This window comes from Euleptes europaea, chromosome 7, assembly GCF_029931775.1.
Source record: "Euleptes europaea isolate rEulEur1 chromosome 7, rEulEur1.hap1, whole genome shotgun sequence".
NCBI lineage: Eukaryota > Metazoa > Chordata > Lepidosauria > Squamata > Sphaerodactylidae > Euleptes > Euleptes europaea.
In genome coordinates, this window is record NC_079318.1 from 42,761,214 (window position 1) to 42,783,835 (window position 22,622).

The following is a 22,622-nucleotide window of genomic DNA, read 5'->3' on the forward strand; positions in this document are numbered from 1 at the left end:
AGGACTAAGTATTCCTGGGTCTGCAGCCAAAGGCACACATGTGGGTTCCCTTTACCTCTGCAAAAACATTCTGTCATAAGGGGGCTTTCATGGAGACTCCTGAAGCAGGAGTGACTGCAGCTGGAAGGAAATTTTGCCTTTCCCACTGTAATTAGAAGCACTTTCTATTTGTACAGGAGTGTGGGGGTGGATCTTGCTCATAGGTTTCTTTATTTTTCAAGTCTATTCTTTAAAGTCACTATGGATTTTAAAACACACTTTCAAATTTAACTGAAGCAAGTTATTAATTAATATATTGGTAACTAGCTGCAATAGTTTTCACTTAACAGATTATGAAATATTTAATGAAAACCAAACAAAAGAATTACCTATCATGAGCAAGAGAAAAGAATCCTCTTGATTTATACATTAAACAATTTGGTTCCCATATTCCATGAATCAATTATGATGACCAGAAACTTTATCTGATTCATGAGGGTGCCCTTCCACAGTTGCCTTCAGGACTTGCAAAAATGGTTGCTGATGCCTCACCTGGAACTGGTGTCTAAATCTTTACATGTGGGGAACCACCAAACATATTCTGTGTTTCCCACCCCATTTTCACCAGTTCTCTTGAAAACCCTTCTCCCCAACTTGCCACAGAATTTTCAGTGACTCCTAGAGAGATTTCCCTAATGGGAAAAAAGCAGAAGTGATGTCATGCTGTGGTCAACAACCATTTTAAAAATATCTTTCTTTCTCTCGCAGGCAAGACCAGCTGGGGGTGGGAGCTCTCCTGCCCCCAGTGGGCCCATGGCAACCCTGTGTGTGTGTGTAAAGTGCCGTCAAGTCGCAGCCGACTTATGGCGACCCCTTTTGGGGATTTTCATGGCAAGAGTCTAACAGAGGTGGTTTGCCAGTGCCTTCCTCTGCACAGCAACCCTGGTATTCCTTGGTGGTCTCCCATCCAAATACTAACCAGGGCTGACTCTGCTTAGCTTCTGAGATCTGACGAGATCAGGCTAGCCTGGGCCATCCAGGTCAGGGCCATGGCAACCCTAGTAGTACTTTATTCCCCCTTGGGGTCTTCTTGGGGTATCTGGTTGGGCATTATAAGATTGGGTAAAACAAAACCTAAATAAAAGAATGAAATGTATTTATTATAAAGAGCTTATGCATATAATTCAAAACAAGCCCATATGGCAACAGATACAAGGTTGATACTCTAAAACCAGTTTATAGTATCAACCTTGTATCTGTTGCCTAGAGGGCTTGTTTTTAATATATGCATAAGCACTTTATAATAAATATATTTCATTCCTTTATTTAGGATTTGTTTCACCCAACCTTTCAGGTACTCAGCTTTGTTTTTAGGTTAGGTCTTCCCCCCCTCACCCTCTGTTTCATCCTGGGCATTATAAGAAACAAAATGCTAGACTCCTTGGTCTGATCCAGCAGGACTCTTGTGTTCTTTACTTTGTGAAAGGGCAATATAAACTCCTTTTCTAGCAGTTTGTAGTATTCCATTGACCTGAAATGGCTCTTGAAACAGGAGAGACATGCCCTCGAAACTGAGAATTTATCAAAGCCTTGCATGATCAGCAGTGTATTCAAAGTGGTCCTGCTGGGATTTGAATTCTTTCTGGAAAGTGAGGAAATGACTTCGCCAATAGAAAAAGAGAAATCTTCAAAATCCACCTTTGAACAACCTGCTACAAACTGGGGAAAGTTTAATATTTAATCTTGAAACTGGCCTTGGGTGAGCTCTGGAAACAGTTCAGATTCTTGAGAGCAAAGAATGAAGATAGCTACTTATTTGCAGCATGTTCAGTATCACATCTCAGATTCCCCCAAGCACTAGGAGAGATTACATCAGGAGATACACTCGTGTTCCATCTGCTGTTTAAAGAGCTTTACATCCCTGTGATTAATGTAAAGTTGTTTTTGGGCCATACTAGGTGTGCTGCCAGGAAATTCATGAATGGATCTTCTACTTGTTTAGGCTGAAAAGCTGTCAATGGGAGCAGGAGCACTTGAATCAGGGTCATTGCAATTGGAGGGTGGCTAACACCTTCCCAGTGCCATTTTCATGAGTGCAACTGCCTCAGCCGTTGAGGGAAGTTACCTGTATTGGTAGAATTGCCAGGTCCCTCTTCGCCACCGATGGGAGGTTTTTGGGGCGGAGCCTGAGGAGGGTGGGGTTTGGGGATGGGAGGAACTTCAATGCCATAGAGTCCAATTGCCAAAGCAGCCATTTTCTCCAGGTGAACTGATCTCTGTTGGCTGGAGATCAGTTGTAATAACAGGAGATCTCCAGCTAGTACCTGGAAGTTGGCAACCCTATGTATTGGGCAAATGCAGGCGCATATATTCCCTGAAGGCAAGCACTGCAGAATGGGGTGGGGGTATTACATCCCATCCCTTCCCATGAAGCAGAGTGTGTTCAGGACAAGGAGCAATTTTTTTGTTAGAACTCTCTGGAAGGCAATTGGTAGACAAGAAAGAGAGACAGAGGCTATGCTAGGGTATGCTACCGCACCCCCATTCCAATGGGGGCTGAGTACATGTAAAGAAGGAAGATAAATATGTGTCTTGTTCCCTCTGGAAGACAGGAAGACAGGCAGCTGAAAAAAGATGAAAAACAAATACCCCCACACACACAAGAGATCGATAACAACAACCCCGTGACAAAGGATCTGAGGATCAAATTCCTGAGATCTAGCAGTGTTGTTAATTTCATGTAAAACAACCCTCAACTTTACTCCGATACAAATTCTCCCCTCAGCAATAAGCCCAAACAGGGGAAAAGGTGGGCGATCTCCTCTTCCTATATAAAGAAAGGGTGGAGGGTCTATTAAACAAACAAACAAACAAACAACCAGTGAATGGGGAGAGTAAACTAAACCCTTCCCCCATGTGAATTCTTCCAAGTGCCTGACACCCCGCCTCCTTCTGATATGAGATCCTGGCTGGAATAAGAATGCATCATGCAATGGAGAATGGCAAGTGAAGGTATAACCAGAGGCTGGTTTCAGCATCCCTCACCAACACATTGAACTTGGGTTAAGAATAAACCTGAACCCCATTTTGAGGATCCTGAGAAAGTTGGAAAAATTCCTTCTCCTCTACAGTGCCAGCTACCGAAATGGGATTCTTAGATATCTCTGAAACATGGACTTTCTTGTAGCTGCCTAAAATCTGGCAAGAGAGATCTTTGTGACAGATTGTATTTTATTTGTCTGATTGTATTTTATTTCCATCCTATAATAAAGAAAACGAATCCAATTGTTAAAGAGCAAAATGGACTGAAAAGGATTCAACTGAAATCAGTATCACATTGGAAGTTGCTACACACTTTTTATTCTGCCATGCAATGCTAGCCATTGTTAGGTGTCATCCCTGTCATATGTAGAATTCATGTGAATTTGTTTAAAGAGGCCATCACCCGCCTCCTGCCAGCACCAGCCGGAGTTACAGGCTCTTACACCTCACCTTCAACATGAAGGAGTTATTCCACTGTGATGTGATTCTCTTTCCACTCTCCCTGATAAGCTTTGTCTCCTTGCCATCTTCCTTGGCTCTGGCCAAGATGTGTGTGGAGAGCTCTGTTTGTGGTTCTATATTTTTGTTCCCTTTCAGTACTTTTCCTTTAATAACACTCTAGGACCTAAGGATTAGGTTGTCTACTGAGCATTTAATGTTGGCTTTCAGGCACATCGGTCAGGATCACGCAGCTCTCCTCAAGCTACAATCCAAGAATGGTTCCATAATCATTACAATCGAAAATCCATTAAAGTCAAGGACGGCCATCAAAAGGAAAACATGAGAGTCACTCACATGCACTCAGGGTAAGATCATCAAGCATGAGTAACAGACCTACACAGATCGACAGAGAGCAGGCGCTCACTGTTTTCCAGCTTTTAAATGGTATTTCCCTGAATGACAAGATCTGCTGCCATCGTGTGTGATTATTCTCTACCTGGCCTTGGCCTCCTCTTGAACAGTAAACTGCATGAGCTCCAGCTGTAGCTGGCTTAAATTGCCTATTGCTTCTACGGTGCAATGCACACAAATGAAATGTGATGTATACATGCCTTACTGGATGAAAACAGTGAATAAAGATACCAAAGTCAAGTTGTGTTCCAGATGCAGGATTTTCATTCCAAAATCTTTAAGATGCAGAGCGCTTATAATCAGGGATGAAGTGAAAGGCAGAGGTGGCATTCACAAAGAATTCCATCCCTTGCCCCTTGCCGTCATCCCTGCAGTTTTTTTTTAAATTGCTGTGTTCAGCCAGTCAGAGTGAGAGCATGAAATATTGCACTCACTTTGGTTTCACTTTCTAATGTCACCATGTAGTCAAATCTGACTGACTGTGCGATTACCTGACATCATTACACTGTGTTTTGTGTATGTGATCCCTGATTGGCTGGAATCACTTCAAAAAGAAGCAATTTTTTAAAGTGGCAGTCGCAGATCAAGGAAAGCATGCACAAGGATAAGTAAGGGAGATTTTGTGAAACTTTTCAATTCCCAAATATTTTGGGGTGAAAAATTTGGTGCAGCCTCTACCTGTTGGTTTAACAATCTTCAATATGGTACACATAATTTGCATTATTTATACAGTATCATCAAATTACATAGTGCCTTACTGGCAAAACAATACCCAGGCCCCAAAGAGCTTCCAATCTAAAATGCACAATTGGGGAAATAAAACAGGAAGAGAGGGCTATAATTGGGAAGGAGGACTAAGGGGATAAACCGATGGAGGGAAACTAAGGCCTTAAATGCATGGCCACTTTGTTCCTAAACATCTTCCTTGCTTCAAATCCATCTTCAAAACTTAGGCCATTAACACATGGCCAGATTCTCATTTGTTTGTCCCTGTTCTGTCTCACGCTTTGCGATCCTTCCCAGCTGAGTAGAAACCACTACTTGACTTTGGTGGGGGCAGCAGCAGCGGTGGCACCTTTTCCTTCCCCCACACTGCGCCTCTCTCTCTCCCCCCTTCCCCCCGTGCCATCACCCGCCTCCTGTCAGCACCAGCCGGAGTTACAGGCTCTTACACCTCACCTTAAATCAGCCTGCAGCCCGGAGCCCCACCGTCCGCTCCTTCTTGTGGCCACGCTGCACGCTGCACGCTTCTAGGTGCTGTCCGAGGCGGAGCAGCGGTGGCGGATTCCTGTGCCACTCTGTATGCTTCCGGATGCCGCCAGGGTGGTGGCAGCTGGAAGTGTGCAGCATGGACGAAGGAAACTGCTGCTCCACCTCGGACAGTGGCTGGAAGCGTTCAGCATGGCCGCATGAAGGAGCTGGTGGGGCTCCGGGCAGCATAGGGTTGCCAGGTCCCTCTTCTCAACCAGCGAGAGATTTTGGGGCGGAGACTGAAGAGGGCGGGGTTTGGGGAGGGGAGGGACTTCAATGCCATAGAGTTCAATTGCCAAAGCGGCCATTTTTCTACAGTTGATCTGATCTCTATCAGCTGGAGATCAGTTGAATTAGCAGGAGATCTCCTGCCTCTACCAGGCAGTTGGCAACCCTAGGGCAGCAGGCTGATTGAAGGTGGGCTGTAAGGGCCTATAACTCTGGCTGGTGCTAGGAGGAGGCGGAGGGCACGGGGGGGGGGAGAGAGAGAGGGAGAGAGAGGCATGGGGTGGGCGGAAGGAAAAGGTGCCCCCACCATTGCTGCTGCGCCCACTGGGGCTTGGCAGTGTCTTCTACCTGGCTGGGAAGGTGCCCCTTCTGGTGGCATTTGTTTATCCCTGGACTGTCGCCCCATGCATTCAATTTTTTGAATGTGGGATCAAAAAGCATGAGACAGAGCAGGGACAAACAAATGAGAACCTGGCCATGCGTTAATGGCCTAAGTTTTGAAGATGGATTTGAAGCAAGGAAGATGTTTAGGGAGGGAAATCCAGATATGGGGACAACAAAGGAGACACATGGGGAGCTTTAAAGAAGCAGGGGTTCTCATGTTGGCTGAGGGGTGGTAGTGCTGGAACTTGGAGGAGCAGAGGTCATGGCAAGGGATATAATGGGCCAAAAGATGGGGTAGCCAATCCATGGTTAAATGTAAAAGTAAGGGGATGGTTCTGCAAAGTGAAGGGAAACTAGTGAAAACATTTGAGGAGCGATGTCATATAGTGTGTGAGAGAGGAGAGGGGGGCAGGAAATCTGGAAACAGCTTTGGACATAGAACAGTCGGCATTTCAGCCTTGATCTGAATTTCAACAATCTTTGCTCTATGAAGCAAAATACCACCTTTTCCCCTGACAAAGTTGCTTTACCATCTTTATTCTGTTTTTGTGAACAAACCTCCAATGAAGAAAATTTAATTCCACCTTACAGATGAGAGATGGGAAAGAGTGATACCATTACTATATCTCTATATTGAGGTAAACTTTCACCTGTCATGCAGATATTAATGGCAATGGAGCCTTGCCGGCTATGTATGTTTTGTGAAGGCACAGAGAAGCAGTTGAGAGTAGGGTTGCCAGGTTGTTCTTTGCCACTGGCAGGAGGTTTTGGGGGTGGAGCCTGAGGATGGCGGGGTTTGGGGAGGGGATGGTCTTCAATGCCATACAGTCCAATTGCCAAAGCGGCCATTTTCTCCAGGTGAACTGATCTCTATCGGCTGGAGATCAGTTGTAATTGCAGGAGATCTCCAGCTAGTACTTGGAGGTTGGCAACCCTAGTTGAGGGTAATACTGAGTATAGAATCCAACATCCTGATCAGCTCAGCTTTCATCTTCAGAAAACAAATACTAATGCTAAAGGTCTCTAAGAAAAAATATATTTAATGTTGGTGAACTTGGATTAATCTTCTTCTGGGTGTATTATAAAATGGGAGATAAATTTAAAAGGTAATACTTCGACTGAGGAGTGGAATTGGATTTGGATTAATGTACCTTCTAGGTTAATAACTGACAATTTACAGGAAAAATGTTGTAAGATTCAGTTCCAATAGTACCTCTCACTGATTACAATGCTTTTATATCCAATTTTAGAGTTATGTTGGAAGTCATTCTCTGTAATTTCTCTCCTGCAGATCTTATTTGTGTATTCTGGTTATCTCCATGTATTCTGAAATTTTGGGAGACCATTCTTTCTTTCTTTTAGTCTCTGGTCTTCTGACAACAGTCTTGAGCACAAACAGTTCCAACAGGACAACAACAAAAAAGAGAGAAACAACAATAGTAACAATAAATACGCCTATAACAACTAGGGCATCGAGTTGCTCAGATCTATCTAACTGTTAGATTTGATTACATGTTGGGGGGGGGGAAATTGGCCACTGCCAGGGTGGTATTATGATCGCTTCCAGGCAAAAGGGTCTGAAGGTTACAAACAGCTGGAATGCTAACCAGATCTTTTAGAAGGGAAGAGAGAGACCATTCTTAGTCTTGTTAATGAAATGACATCTACCCTTGGATCCTAAATTGATTGATTGATTGATTGTATTTATATCTTATTTTTCTCCCATTAAGAACTGAGGACAGCATAAACAGAGGTCCTAGGTCTCCCAACCAACATCTGGGAATATATCATGGAGACTATGATAAATCTGCTTACAGGTACAATCGTATGTACTACACCCTGCCAGAAATTGATTAGTTTAAACTAATTTGGAATTTAGCTCATGTCTGAAATTACCATACCATACTAGGAATCAATCTGAGATATATGTAGATAAATTAACTGAGAGATGGATAGTACAATTTGCTGGGTAGCTGTTCATATAGATTTTTATTACATAGTGATTTTTTTGGTACTGATTAATGGTATTATGTATATAAAAAGAGTTTGTTGTCGGAGTGACTGAGATGATAGACTTACAAGTATGTGGGCAATCCTTGGTGAAGTCCCCAAGCCAAGTCAGTAGGATTTCCACTGGTCAGGGCTTCATAACATTGCACAGCCTAAGGCCACTCTCTACTACTAGTAGGGCAGGATATGAAACTTAGGAAACGTATACAGATTTATAGAATTGATACATGCACCAGAATATGGCAGACTGGCACAGAATTTGACCTTTTAACTGCAGAACTTAAGTTCTCTGTCTCCCCAGCCAGTCTCCCACTGCTACCTTTAACTCTGATATAAGCTGTCTTGTAAATCACTGTGATAGCCAGAGGTATATATAATTATTTTAAATTAAGAAACAAATTGTCATATCTTCTCAGCCCTTCTTTAGTTTTATCCTTGGCATTGTTCCCCGACCCCCTGCACCTTCTTTTTCTACCCTTTTTGGTCAGCTTGTTTCTCAGCATCAATTTGCCTCTACTTAACTAAGCCAATGAACTGATTTCCAAAAACAAATTCCAGATGTCAGTGCTAAACGAAATATCAACACGTGGGGGTTTTGTGAGTAATAAATCATTTCGCCCCTGCCTTGGGTCCCTCCTCCTCAATAGACCAAACAGCACTGCCTACCTTTTCAATACAACGAAGACCAAACACCCTGAAATCATGCACATCGATCCTCACAACCACAACATTGCAATTATCTTAGCAACACTTTCAATAAAAAATAACGGGAGAGTTTGCAACAGACTAGCCATATGGGAATTTTGTGGTTCAGAGCCACGTCTCACTTTTATAGGCTTTCTTTAATTCCATCCATAGGAAATGATTCCATTTGAATTCCATTTGCCTTAAGGGTAATGAGTGGCGATATGCCCCAGCTCTTGCTAGTTTCATGCTACGCTAGGCTATTAATGGAAAGCATTAAACAATGACTTTTATTTCTCCTCACTTCAAAGCAAAATGTGGGCCAGATAAAAAGCTGCTCCTGCATGAATGCTCACCAGGAATAGAAGTAGCTGAGCATTAGTGGTGTGCCTGCATGTGATGGAATTAATTCCAACTGGGCTGTTGGCAGTGATGTGGTAAATAAGCCCATTAAATGGAAGGAAGTCCATCAATTTCGCACATATACTGTTTCTGCCTGTGATAAGGAGACTGCTGATATTGCTACTGTACTTTTAGCCAGTTTTACACCATGGGGATCTGTGTTTGAGGACTGCTTCACCTTTTACACTGTTTGCACATAGGAAGCGCTTTATGTAGAAAAAAAGGAACCTGCTTGCTTCCAATCGTCTCTGTTTGTAGATTTCCAGATACAGAACACAGAGACCACAGTATGGATCTTCAGAAGCGCAAGCAGAGCCATGCTAGAGGAAGGCAACTTTCCTGCATCATCCCACTCACTGGCAGCCTTCTTTCCCTCCTGAAATCATGCCCCTTCAGGTCAGTGAAGTAGGGCTGTCAATTCGGTTCGGCCCGAACTGAAAATCAGCCGAATTCCCTCTGATTCGGTGGTTTTTAGTTCGGGAGGAACCGAACTCAAAACTGGCGGGCAACCGGGGGGGGGGGCGAATTCAGCGAGTTCGGGAGTTCGCGAATAAATTCGGCAAATTCGGCCATCAGTAAGCAGCATAACTGTCAGTAAGCAGCATTCTCCTCCCCCGGCCAATCGGTGGCCAAGCTGGGTCTTCTTCTGGCCAATCAGTCAGGATTGAGTACTGGAGGAATCAGCTGATGTGCGGCCCGGCCAGGGAGAGAGAGAGAGAGAGAGCGAAATCCTCGTGTGTGTGTGGGGAGTGCTTGTGCACATTTGCTCCTTTCTGTGGCTGCAGGGGGCGTATTTTTTGGGGTACAGACACAAAACTTTCAGTGGAGCTTCAGATGAAGCTTCTTAAGATACCCCCAAGTTTTGTAAACATTGGGTCAGGGGGTCCCGAGATATGGGCTCCCCCCTTTTTCTTTCCATGGCTGCAGGGGGCGCATTTTTGGGGGTACAGACCCCAAACTTTTAGTGGAGCTTCAGATGAAGCTTCTTAAGATACCCCCAAGTTTTGTAAACATTGGGTCAGGGGGTCTCGAGATATGGGCTCTCCCCCTTTTCCCTCCCCCCTTTTCCATTTATGTGGCTGCAGGGGGCGCTTTTTTGGGGATATAGCCCCCAAACTTTCAGCATAGTTTTACACAATTATTCTTAAGATACCACCCAAGTTTTGTAAAGATGGGTTCAGTGGGGGCAGAAATATCGCCTCCCCCCCTTTTCTCTTTCTGTGGCTGCAGGGGGCACATTTTTGGGGGTGCAGATCCCAAACTTTGAGCGGAGTTTCAGACCAGTGTTCTTAAGAGACCACCCAAGTTTTGTGAACATTGGGTCAGGGGGTCCCGAGATATGGGCTTTCCCCTTTCCCCTATTGGGATGAATGGATCAGCCGATCCTGTGTGCATCTTCTCCAGAGCAAAACGTCTCGTGCCTAATTGGAATCATCTTGGATTACAAGTCCTCCCCAGCCCCTCCTGATGGAACAGAGGACAGCCACAGTAAGACCCCTTTGGGGGCTTTAATCTATAATTTTTCTCCTGTGTATGTGTGTGTGTGTGGGGGGAAAGCAGAGTCTGTGTGTGTGTGGGGAGGGAGCAGTTTCTGTGGGTGGGTGGGAAGCCAAAGGGGGCTTTCGTCGGTTCTGCCTGGGATGTGTGTTCCCCCTCGAGTCTCTCGCTCCCTGGTTTGAGGGGGGAGGTTTCAGTTGTGTGTCTTCTGGTTTTTCCTGTTGCAAAGGTGTTGTTTTACAAGGTTGTGTTGCTTTGCAGTTGTTTTGCAAACTGTTGTTGGGGCTGGGAGCTTTGTGCGTGGGCGGCAAGCTCTGCTGAGAGATGCACATTAAGGGTGGGGGGACCCCTTTCAGGGCCCATATCTCAGCCCCCCCTGACCCAATCTTTACAAAACTTGGGGAGTCTTTCAATAAACGTCCTTTGAAGCTCTGCTGAAAGTTTGGGACCTCTAACCCCAAAAATGCCCCCCCAGAGCCGCGGAAAGGCGCGGTTGTGTTTTTAATGGCTTTATTCGGCCGAATTTTTTTCCCGAACTTTGAATTCCCGCCGAATTGAACGGATCCGAAGTGGGGGAGTTCGGACTTCGGCATATCCCGAATCTAAACGGGCCGAATTCGGCCGAATCCCAACTATACCGAATTTTTTTAATTCAACAGCCCTACAGTGAAGCATGTGTGTGTGTGTGCGCAGTGTGTGTGTGCGCAAACTGCAGAAGGAGGAGGGAACCAGCAAAATTCACCCTCCCCTCTTCTTCAAACAAAAAAGTTGGTCCCCTGGAGGACCTACTGTTGCGTGATGGAGTGGCATCATAGGATTTAAGCCATAAGTCCCCAGTGATCTTCTTATCCAAAAATGTAGAGGTGCTTCTGCATTTCTTACCTGTGAGGGAATTAGGAATGCTTAATATTATTATGATCAGTAGTGACTCATTATATAGAGTGCATAAAGTGTCAAGCTACCATCTTAAGGGAAAACATTTGAATCAATTACCATCTTAGGGCCCTTCTGTAGCTGATTCAGTTTTTGAGGATCTGGTACATTCTGTTTCAAATTAGTGACGTTGGTTAGTTTGTAAATTTCTCCTGTTTGTAACTCTCATTTTAAATACTCAGCACAAGTCAATCCTCCTTGCCCTGAAATTGCACTTTGAGCTTATGTGCCACTTTTTTTTGCCTGTATGGCCAGTATTTGTCACACTAGGTAGCCAAATTCAGTAACTGCTATTGTGTATGCACATAAGTTGATTTCCTTCCCCCCCTGAACTTCCAGTGAAATGTGAACAAATTCACAAAGACCTCTCATGTTTGTTAAACCAATTACGTTTCAAATGACAAGGAGTTAAACCATCTCCAGTACCCAAAGTGGCCAGCAAGAAGCCCCTGGAAGTTCACAAGCAGAGCATAAAGGAGATAGCCTTCTACTATTGTGCATTCCTAACACATGGTATTCAACATCTAGTGCCTCTGAAAAAAGAAGTTCCATTTAGCTAGCATGAGTAAAGCCCATCTGTGGAGATGGATCACCATGGGTAGCCATGTTAGTCTGTCTGTAGCAGGAGAAAAGAGCAAGAGTCCAGTAGCACCTTGAATAAAAAAATTTCTGGTAGGGTATGAGCTTTCTGTGGAGATGGAGCATGTAGGGTACACTTGATAGAAAATGTGGTGGGGAGTGTCTTGCAAGGTAGATGGTATATAGTACCCTTACTTTCCAAAGGAACCCATTGAGATTTATAATCTTCAACATTCATTGGCGTGTAAAACAAATGAGCCACTTCATTTTGCTGTGTATCTCATGGATGAGGAATAATCCAGGGAGGCTCAAAGTCTTGAAGATATTAACAAATTAACACCCAATACAGAAACATCCTAGATGGAAACAAATTCCTTTGAAAGTCTGGAATAATTTTCTTATTCTGACTGAATACTTGAAGACACAGCTGTCTCTACATTTTGAAAGACCTCAGCAGGATAGGCTATAGCCTCCAGTGCCAGTAAAAGCCATGAGATCATGAGAGGGAGGGCATCTTGGCCATTTTCTGGGCATGGAGTAGGGGTCACTGGGGGTGTGGGGGGGAGGTAGTTGTGAATTTCCTGCATTGTGCAGGGGGTTGTACTAGATGACCCTGGTGCTCTCATCAAACTCTATGATTCTATGGCCACTAATGCATGGCCGTTTTGTCCCGCGGGTCTCCCGGGAATGTAGCAAATTGCAGTAGTCCAACCGCATGGCTGCCTCCCACCCGCGGGATCACCCCACCTCCCTCTGAAACTTACCCTGGTCTTCCTATCCCTGGCTTGTTGTGATTTTAAAGGAAAAATTGCCTCAATTGTGAGTGTCACCTGGTGCTTTTCAGCACACGGGTCAAGACTCCTTTCCCCTCCCACCCCTCCTTTGCAGCCCGACTCCTCTAATCAAGGACTGCTGCCTCGCTGGCACCACGCAGGCCAGAGGAGCACGATAAGGCACCGGCAAAGGGAGCAGCTGCCATTCCAACCCACAAGCCTCTACGCCCCGTCGGCTGCAGCCACCGCAAGAGGAGGGGGAGACAAGGCTGAGGGGCTGAGAGAGGCTGCAGCAGCAGACACCTGGGGGCAACGGCCCAGTCAGCAGCTGCCAAATGGCCTTCCCGGTAGCAAGGCCCTCTACTGCCCATCACATGCTGTTACAGGCTTTGACATATTGGAGCACATGAACATGGAAATAGTGTTGTACATATGCAGAATTATTCAATATAAAACCCAACTACACATATAAACTGCAAAAGATATATAGCAGATGTTTAATTTCCTTTTAAAAGGAAGGAGAATATACTTTGTCAGAGGCTTCAGCTTCTATTACTCTGTCAAAGGCTTCAGTAATTTTCCAGCAACACATTCTGTTTATTTTTTCTAAGATTTTTCCCACCTATTTGTTTATGAGAAATGGTTAGCTAACGAGAAACTGTTAGCCACTCCTTATATAACTATTGAAATGTGGAAAGTAAGTGTCAGATTCCTGCCTTCCAATGACTTCATATGCAGAAATGCTCTCCACCCACTATATTCAAGGATATGTGATGCTGTAATGATGTAATGTAAAAAATAATTGTATTTTATGATTTAACCATGGAAACAAGATTCTAGAAATTAATGAATGGGTTCAGTCTTAACCTTTTTTTCCTGGAGATGAGAATGATACTAAAATTGATTATATAGAGTGATAATAAAGCTTAAAACTGATTGTTTATAGTTTAGCAAAATAGCCTCCTGGAAGAGGAAGTTATTTGGCAATACAATGGGAGGCCACTGAGCATGTGCAGTAAAAATGAGAATTGCTCATTTGTTAAAGTCAACCTCATTGTAGGTGACTGAAACAGGCAGGGAGAGGGCTAGAACTTCAGACCTCTCTCATAGGGTCTCAGAAGATGCAGTTGGTATGTATGGCTTTACAAATATATTATTCTAGAGTGTGAATTAGATACTTTGAACTAAATCAGACTTCTTTAACTGTTATATTTTAAGTGTTGGATTTTAAAACTGAATAGTATGTAGAACTTGCTTGCTTTACTGTATACATTGTTACTGAATATTAAGACTTTGTAATACTTGCATATATACACAATTACATTGGAATACATCAATAAAAAGACTTACTTTTTAAGTGAGTAAAGTAGTTGAGTCCTGCTTAGTAGGTGACTATCTGAATAAGATAACATACCACTTCTCAGGAAGGGGTCAATTCTAAGAGTATAGTCACCTGAAAGGCACTGACCCGCTTCAACGGCTTCATGGTTAAGTCCCTCTCATGCGTTTGGTTTTTGCTCTCAGCTTTGAAAAGCGTGAGACATGAGAGGGACAAACCAACCACTCTCTAGCCATGCGTTAATGGCCTATGATTCTACGCATGCTCATCAGTCAGCAAGAACAAGTAAAGAATAAGAATTTGTGGCAACACCACCACTAGGAACTCTCAGTCCCTGGGAGCTCTTCGGTCAAGAATTTTAGATACTTCTGAATTGAGAGACACCTAATGCAAAAGAAGAATAAGGTTTCCTACCTGTCTGACACATCTGTGAGAGGCCTGACCATCTTCTGCCAAAGCCCCATTCCTTTTCTGTTATCAAAGTGCCACAGCTTCCTGCTCTGCTCCTTCCCAGTCTTGTTCTCGACAAGGACCAGGGAAACATCTCCAAGCAAGACACCGTGGAGAAGCCAGGACATTCGAAGCTACAAGGGAAGGATTGGTACACAGGCAATTAAAAGCAAGCACAAAAAGAGCACAATCAACAAACTCTTCTTATCCACAGATTATCTGGAATTCCTCCCCACCACTGATTGGGGCAAGGAAGCGTTGTGGTGTTATGCACCCCAGAAAAGTTTTTTTTTACACATGCTCTCCCAAACAACTGGCTCATTGATAAATTTCTACCTACTGGAATCTTGGGGTTGTGTGAGTCAGGGAAGGTGATATTAGCAGGTTGTTCATTATCTGCAGATGATATGGCAAGTTCACCCTTGCCATAAACACTGTTGTATGCTTTACCGGAATTGTGATGCAAAACAATGGAAAGAACACATATTTGGGGCTTTGCTTCAGAGCAGAGATTTTCAAACTTCTTTTGCCAAGCCCATCTGTAAACCTTTACGCCTCTACTTCAGCTCCATCCTCATTTGTTCTGCTTCCTACGTTGCAAGGACATACACTCAGCACTACTCCTTACAGCTTTCCTTGGATTTTGAGTAATATAAGAAGCAAAGTGCTGAACTTCCTTTAGTTTCAGTGCAGGATCAATGCTCGTTTGTCTTGCTCCCTCCCCTAGTCTTGAAGATCCATCCCACGTTACCCTTTTAGGTAAATGCTTAGGATGTCTTAAGCATAAGCCTAACAAGCACAAATTTGTCAACATGTGTATTGCACAGGCCTGCTCATCAGAGAATTATAATTGGCTGCAATGTACTCTAGGTGGGGCTTTCTCTTGAATTCTGGTTGTGAGCATAGGATGTGGTCAGCCAACTGCTGGGGATGGGGGCTGAATGTATACGAGAGGCTGCTTCCCACACAGCTGCTCTGGTCTGCGATGACTACCAAACAGGAAGGGTCTTTTCCTCAGCATCCACATGGCATAATCATGCACCTTCTGCCTCTGCTTTGCTGCGATCTTTCCTCTTCGGGGCAGCCTCTGATGAAAGACCCCAGCCCAAGCATGTTTGTGTGGGTGTGAATGGGAAGGTATGGATTGTGTTTTTTTTTTAGATCCTGCCCACATTGGTAGCATTTTCTTTGCCCCAGACCCTCATGGACAACATTTCCCCCTCCCCACACACCACCCGAGGGCTTTTTATAAATATTTGGTGTGTGACATAGTGTGATAGTGTTATAATGTTATAGATGTCAATGTGTGTGTTTTTTAAAAAGCTCAAGAAAGCCATCCAGTTGTGCCTTGTGGACACCCTGTGGCTACTTTGACTGACTGCATTCACAGCAGCAATGAAAGCACACAGAGAGAATTGGCGCCATGTGGAAGCACCTTCAGTGGTAGATTTGCCTTTGCATAATAAGTGAAATGTTTGCCCCAAGTCTGCCTTTGCGAAATAAGTGAAACGTCTGCTAATTTACAGGTCATCAGGAGCACCTACTATGTTACTTGTTTGTGTTTCCCTTGGGACCATGTCCTTGAGAGAGTGGTTATAGTGTGCCATGGTAGAGTCTGTAGCACAATGGCTACTTCCAGTGCTACAATTTCATATGGCACAGCTCGTAATTGTCGATTTTCTTGTTCCAAGCCTGACTTTTACTGTTCATGGCACATTTTAGCGGCATGTGTTTGAAGACAGAATGCTTCACCTGGAGGCCAGGTATGAGATCTCTAGCATCTAACATATAGTACTTACTACCCTGGTAGAATTGTCAACTCTTGTCTATCTTAAGTGTACCTGCCTCTATAAAAAGGAGACTGTTAATACTTGTGTGATCCAAAATAGTAGGAATCTCTCTCTCTCCCTTTAGACGTGGCCTAATAACATACAAGTTAAAATGGACAGCTTTTCCAGTAATGAACTCTTTTATATTCAGGCAGTTGCAAAGAGAAGTGGAATGACCGCAATATGAGGGTGGTGCTAGGAATTACACCCTCATCCCCCCTGATATTCCTTTCAAAAATTATTTTTTTTTCTTCCTCTCTGCAGGTTATTATAGCATTTCCAATTATCATCCAGTGGTATTTGGATTTTTATTAATTAAAGTACAATATCCAAAAGTGGTCCCCAGGATTTCGCTTAGGTCTACTGTAACTAAGTCCCACTGTGGCCCTTGATTCATGTATATAAAATGATTTCCTGGCGCGTTCTCATTTTAGAACTTGCTCGCTGTCATTGTCAGGATGAAATATAATCCTCTGCAATTTGGCCAGTTTTCTAATAAGCACAGGTTTTACAAAGATGCTGCCTATTAATAATCAGCATTACAAGAAAAATATAACTTATGCAGGCACAGATTTACACACTCACCAAAACAATATGAAACTAGTGAGCAAAGCAACTTACTGAGGATACATTAATAATCAATTTTGTGGCATCAAGAGAATAATCAGAGTGTTGGGTCTTGTCTCAGTGCATCAAAAAAACAACAGCAACACTCTTTGTTTCCATGGTTTCAAACCCAGTCATTGATCCGTAAAAAATAGGAATGTATACAATAGTACATTTTTTATTCTCCGGGAGTTCTTTAATGTTTAAAAAGCCCCATTTATTTATTTGATCAAAAAATTTATATCCCACACTGTCCAAAATCTGTTTGAAGCAGCTAACATCATAAAATAAAACAATAAATAATATATTTGAAAATAAAAATGTAACAAAAAATCATGAACCTCAGCATCAGCAATGCAACTCACCCTAAGTACATCCCTCCACAAGTCTCCCCCCCAAAAAACTCAAATCCAGGCAATTCTTTTATGCTAGCATGGCATCTATTTTATGTTTGTTTCTTAAAGTCTAATTCTAGCAGTCGGCTTTCAGACCTTTTACAAAAAAAATTACAATGCATTTCTTTATGTGGCGTTCCTGCAGGGGATAATATCAAGTGCCCCAATGAGAAGTGTAATAGTTTTGCTGCAAATGTTGGCTAACCATGCCTTTCTTAGAAAAGTTCGCTGACGCTAATTGTTCAGAACTAGTTATGCATACAAAGGGAGAGTAACAACTGTAACTGCTGATTTTAAAAAGGCTAATCATGTCATGTTTATAAATGTGAAACATTTGGTGCATAAAAATAAATGGGTTGATGTTGCTTTAATGAGAGAGAGAGAGAGAGAGAGAGAGAGAGAGAGAGAGAGAGAGAGATTTTACTCAATACCAAGATGTAATCCAAGCATTAACAATTATTTAGAAACCTAATTCAAGTAAATTAGCATTTTAAGGAGTCAGTAAAGCAGGGGTTCCCAACCTTTTTGAGCCTGTGGGCACCTTTGGCATTCTGACACAGGGTGGTGGAGACAAAGCCACTTACACATAGGAAGTCCAAGTGCAGGGGAGAAGAAGGGTAATTAAAGAATGCACCGGGAAACAGAGGTGAAAGAATAAAACAAAACACTGTGGTGGCAGCTCCCCCCGAAACAATGTTGTTTTAATCTGCCTAGTTTATCATATCTTCGGTAACCAGTCAGAAGCCCTGCTGGGCAAGAACCCCACCTACGTTCTAAAAACAGTTGGTAGGTACCAAGAAAGGTCCTGGTGACTCCCATGCTGCTAGGGTTGCCAGGTTCCTCTTCACCACCGGTGGGATGTTTTTGGGGTGGAGCCTGAGGAGGGCGGGGTTTGGGGAGGGGAGGGACCAATGCCATAGAGCCCAGTTGCCAAAGTGGCCATTTTCTCTAGGTGAACTGATCTCTATCGGCTGGAGATCAGTTGTAATAGCAGGAGATCTCCAGCTACTACCTGGAAGCTGGCAACCCTAGCCTGAACTCCACATACAGGCATACATCTTCCCCCCTCCCTTCAGGTTGTGGTACTGGGATGGATGCTACCTGGGAACCAGGGCAGGGAAAATATTGGGAAACCAGCCATGTGGAAGTCTGATGATGCTGTGTTGTATTGGCAGCTACAGGAGCAACAGGGAAACAATACATGCCTTTCCCTGGGTAGAAAACACCATTGTTGCCTATTTTCTCTTTTGCTGGTGCCAGAAAGCAGAGAACAGGCCCGTTTCTGCAACATTAATGGCTTCATGAGAGCCAGTGTGATGCAGTGGTTAAGAGCAGGAGACTCTAATCTGGAGAACCAGGTTTGATTCCCCACTCCTTTGCATGAAACCTGCTGGGTGACCTTGGGCTAGTCACATTTCTCTTAACTCTCTCAGCCCCACCTACCTCACAAGGTGCCTCTTGTGAGGGGGAAGATAAGGCAATCGTAAGCCACTTTGAGACTCCGTACAGTAGAGAAAAGTGGAGTATAAAAGCCAACTGTTCTTCCTCCCCCCCGATTACATTGGTTGACAGTGCTGAAGAAAATGATGCCAATCTCCTATTGCTTATTGACTTTTACCTCCTTTCTTCTGAGATCTCTCTCTGCCCATCACCAATTGTGTTTTTTATGGCAACAGGAAAAAAACAGCATATAGAATCAGAGGAAGTTAATTTGTACAACCTAATATAGTCATTAGTTGCTGCTTTTGGCCAGGCCACAAGTCTTGACCCCATAGCAGATATTGAATATGGTGACCCTAGGGATGTTAGACAGGATTTCAGCATCAAAAAGAAGAAATAAGGAGTACTCCAGCCAAGAAAGCCTCCAAGCCATAGAGGGTCCCACAATAACCCAATAACACTGGTTTGAACAACTAGGAGACCTTCCTCTCAACAGCACAGGAGTCAGGCAATAAGGGTGTAGACCTTAAAGCAGCACCCAAATCATGTGGTCATAAATTGTTCGGTAAATTTTAATTGATGTTACAGTTTGCACACATCAGCTGCTTGGATGGAAGTAACCACAAACATTGTAAGTGGGAGCTCGCTTCCTCCACAAAGAACAGTATATGGTCTGCAATGAACTTGCTTAGACTGAATCAGCTGGCATATTGCCTGAATGGACACCTTTGTCTTTTCATTTTGTGGTTTCAGATCTCTGCAACAGGACATTCCAAAGCCTTTCACACCTGATGAAGTGACCAAAAGCAATGATCTGGATGGATCAAATCAAGATGCTCCAGTGAGACTGGCATTTATTTTACATATGATCTCATCAGCGATTGCAGATGGTGCTGTCTGTATGGCCGTTTATGCTTGGTAGTTAGCAGCGCACTCCAGGCTGAAGTGCTCCACATTTTGTTTTTGATTTCTTCACGCTGAACCGTTATTCCAGATACCTGCTTTGCATTTCTTAAGAGCCCCTTTAACGCGACCTTTTGTATTTGCTTCACCCCTGCATCGAAGCATTCACTGAAGGAAGCATGCAGTATCCCAGCCAAGGCTTAGCTATGCAAATGACTATTGCTAATGGCTATGCAAAAGAAGGAACGAAGGAGCAGGCGAGTGGGGGTGGAATTTGTTTGACTTTCTCCTCTCGCATCAGGACCGTGAATAGTAATTTGAAAGGTTGGATTTTAAAAATCAGCATTGAGCGAGGAGCAGAACTGACCCTGCATAAATGGCCTATGACTCTTAAAAAAACAACAGTCTTGACATGGTTCTTGTAGGTTATCCGGGCTGTGTGACCATGGTCTTGGTATTTTCTTTCCTGACGTTTCGCCAGCAGCTGTGGCAGGCGTCTTCAGCTGCCTGCCACAGCTGCTGGCGAAACGTCAGGAAAGAAAATACCAAGACCATGGTCACACAGCCCGGATAACCTACAAGAACCAATGAACTCTGACCGTGAAAGCCTTCGACAATGTCTTGACGTGCTTTAAAAGATGTGACTCTGGGCTCTTGGTGCTATCGTTTCTAGGGGGTTTCAGCCCACCAAGCCTCTCCCCTGAAATAAGTTGGTAGTGAGATGCCAGGAACACCATTAGGAATGTAATCAACCATCCTAGGCTGACATTGTCTCATCGGTGCATTGAAAGCCTTACTGACTTCCTAAACAGGGAGCTGTATAATGAATTATGAGAACTATCAGTTGACTGGGTCCAGGGTTAAAATAAATCACCCTGAGGCATAACTACGAACACACTGTGGCTTGTGTTGAGGTGTGATTGCCTTCCTGGCCAGCATACATACCCAGGATGCGCCCTAAACATCAATGTCAGCTATAAAGCCAAATAGATTCGTGATGGATTCTGCCACCTTCTGAGAAACATTACAGGATGGATCAGAGAGTTCATTTCCAGGGCATGAAGAAATCATTAGTCAAGAGAACCATGCAAGTTGCTGGCGTGTTACACAGCTGGTATCACTTGTTTCTTTCCTGTCTGTGGAAATTGCATATCCTTAGATTTGGTCAGTTCGTATTTGTGAGTGTGATATTTTTCCCATTAGGAATGCTCAAGCATCAACCAATTTCAGGTTCTTGATCAACGTAAGAGCCTTTTTATGACCATGGGGCTCTTAAGTATAATGTTTTCAATGAGAAACCAACAACAACTTCAGATGAATGCATTACATTTCCACCTATCGGGGGCCATTACCAGAGTTAACAGTGTCGTCCTAAGCACAGTCCCACTGTTAACTCTTACAACAGAGGAACAAAATATGAAGTATTAAAGGCTGGCAACAGAAATGGATCTTACAATCTGCAGGAATTAAGAGTTGCCAGCTGGACAAGTTTAAACCTACCTGGCTGGATTATGATTTGTTGGCTCCAAATATTTTTTTTAGCAGAGCTTCAGTGTTGAGCTACGCCAAAATTGGAGTTTGCACCCTGGATGAATTAACATATGGAAAAGATCCATGCCCTTCTCTTTTCTTCTCTAGTAGAGGTGGCAACCTATATAGGAAGGTCACCTATGCCAGCTGCTTTGTAATAAAAAATGCATCCCACTGGAGCTTCTGCCTTCTCTGTTATCTATTGCATGGCCCAGGCAGGCAGACTGAGGAAGAGATTTGTGGCAGAGACGTCTGGAAGTTTGTATTCTAACGTGCATGCCTGTTAAATGGAAGCTCCATATTCAGAAAACTTAGAAGAAACTGAATCATACAGTAGGCGTCTGAAAGAGGAGATAGCAGCTGCAGCAGAATATATTTCAACAGCGATCCAATACAGATTTAGATGGGTCTAATCCTCTTCTGACTTGTGACATTTCTACAAGGTCATAGTATGTTTTATGTGTGGATAGATAGATACATCATTAGGGGGCACATAGTTTACTGTCACTTGCAATGGAAACAATTTTTGCTTGCTGTAGTAGATGGAATCTCTTTTAAAAAGAGGCATATATAAAATATGAAGATTTGACGTGCAGGGAAGTGCTTGTCTGAAATATTCACCCCTCTGCACAAATTGCGTTGGGACTCCTTTGAGCTAGGAAAGCCTCTAAACGTTTTATTTCTAGAAGGGGCCAGAAGTGCTATAAGAACAATATTTTAACATTCTGCTCTTGGTCACAGCTTATATGTAAAAGCAAAGTGAATAGTGGAAACTTAAATCAGTTGCAGCATTCCCAGTGAACAGAGATTTATCAGCTGCCGAAACTCCGTGGCCTTGGGCGGGTCTGCTCCTGCGCAGCAGGAATCACAGCCTACCTTGATCTCAACAGCAGCAATAGAAGCACTGTTTCTCCCCCCCCCCTTGCAAAGGACAGGGCTTATCCAGCCTCCTCCTTTCCTTGACATACATGCCATCGATATGCTAGGCAGAGGGCGAGAAGCAGACTATTAAATCTACTCAGGAACCCAAATGGTGCCTGGACTCTTACAAGAGTTTGGATGCCATTTTGGTTGCCGTTATCAACCCTTCAGGTGCCACAGTAATTGGAGTCATCTGGAGTTCTGGTTTTAACTGTCTAGTTGAAAAATTTTAAAGATATATTATAGTTTTTTTTAATGAGAATCTATTTATTGTTATGATGAATTGTATTTTAATCAGACTGTAATGACTATGTTGTTCTTGGATGTAAGCCACTCTGAGCCCAACCTTGGTCAGAAAAGGGTGGGTTAAAATCTAATGAATTAATGAATGGATGGATGAATGAATGGATGGATGGTTAAAATGGATGAATGAATGAATCTGAAAGCCCCAAAGAAATCTATGTGCTTGGAAGTCAGGGACGGCATGGGATGCTTCTGCGTAAAGCATAGGGTTGCCAGCTCTGGGTTGGGAATTACTGGGAGATTTTGGGGGTGGAGCCTGAGGAGGGTGGGTTTGGAGAGGGAAGAGACTTCA

The 22,622-nt window shown here is 43.6% G+C and overlaps 1 protein-coding gene across 1 annotated transcript in view; it reads right to left on the reverse strand.

Moving 5' to 3' along the window:
- ALK (ALK receptor tyrosine kinase) overlaps positions 1–22,622 on the reverse strand; it is a 665,036-nt gene that overhangs the window by 104,706 nt on the left and 537,708 nt on the right. The window contains 1 exon segment of the mRNA XM_056852389.1: positions 14,368–14,537. Coding sequence (XP_056708367.1) covers positions 14,368–14,537 — 170 coding nt within the window.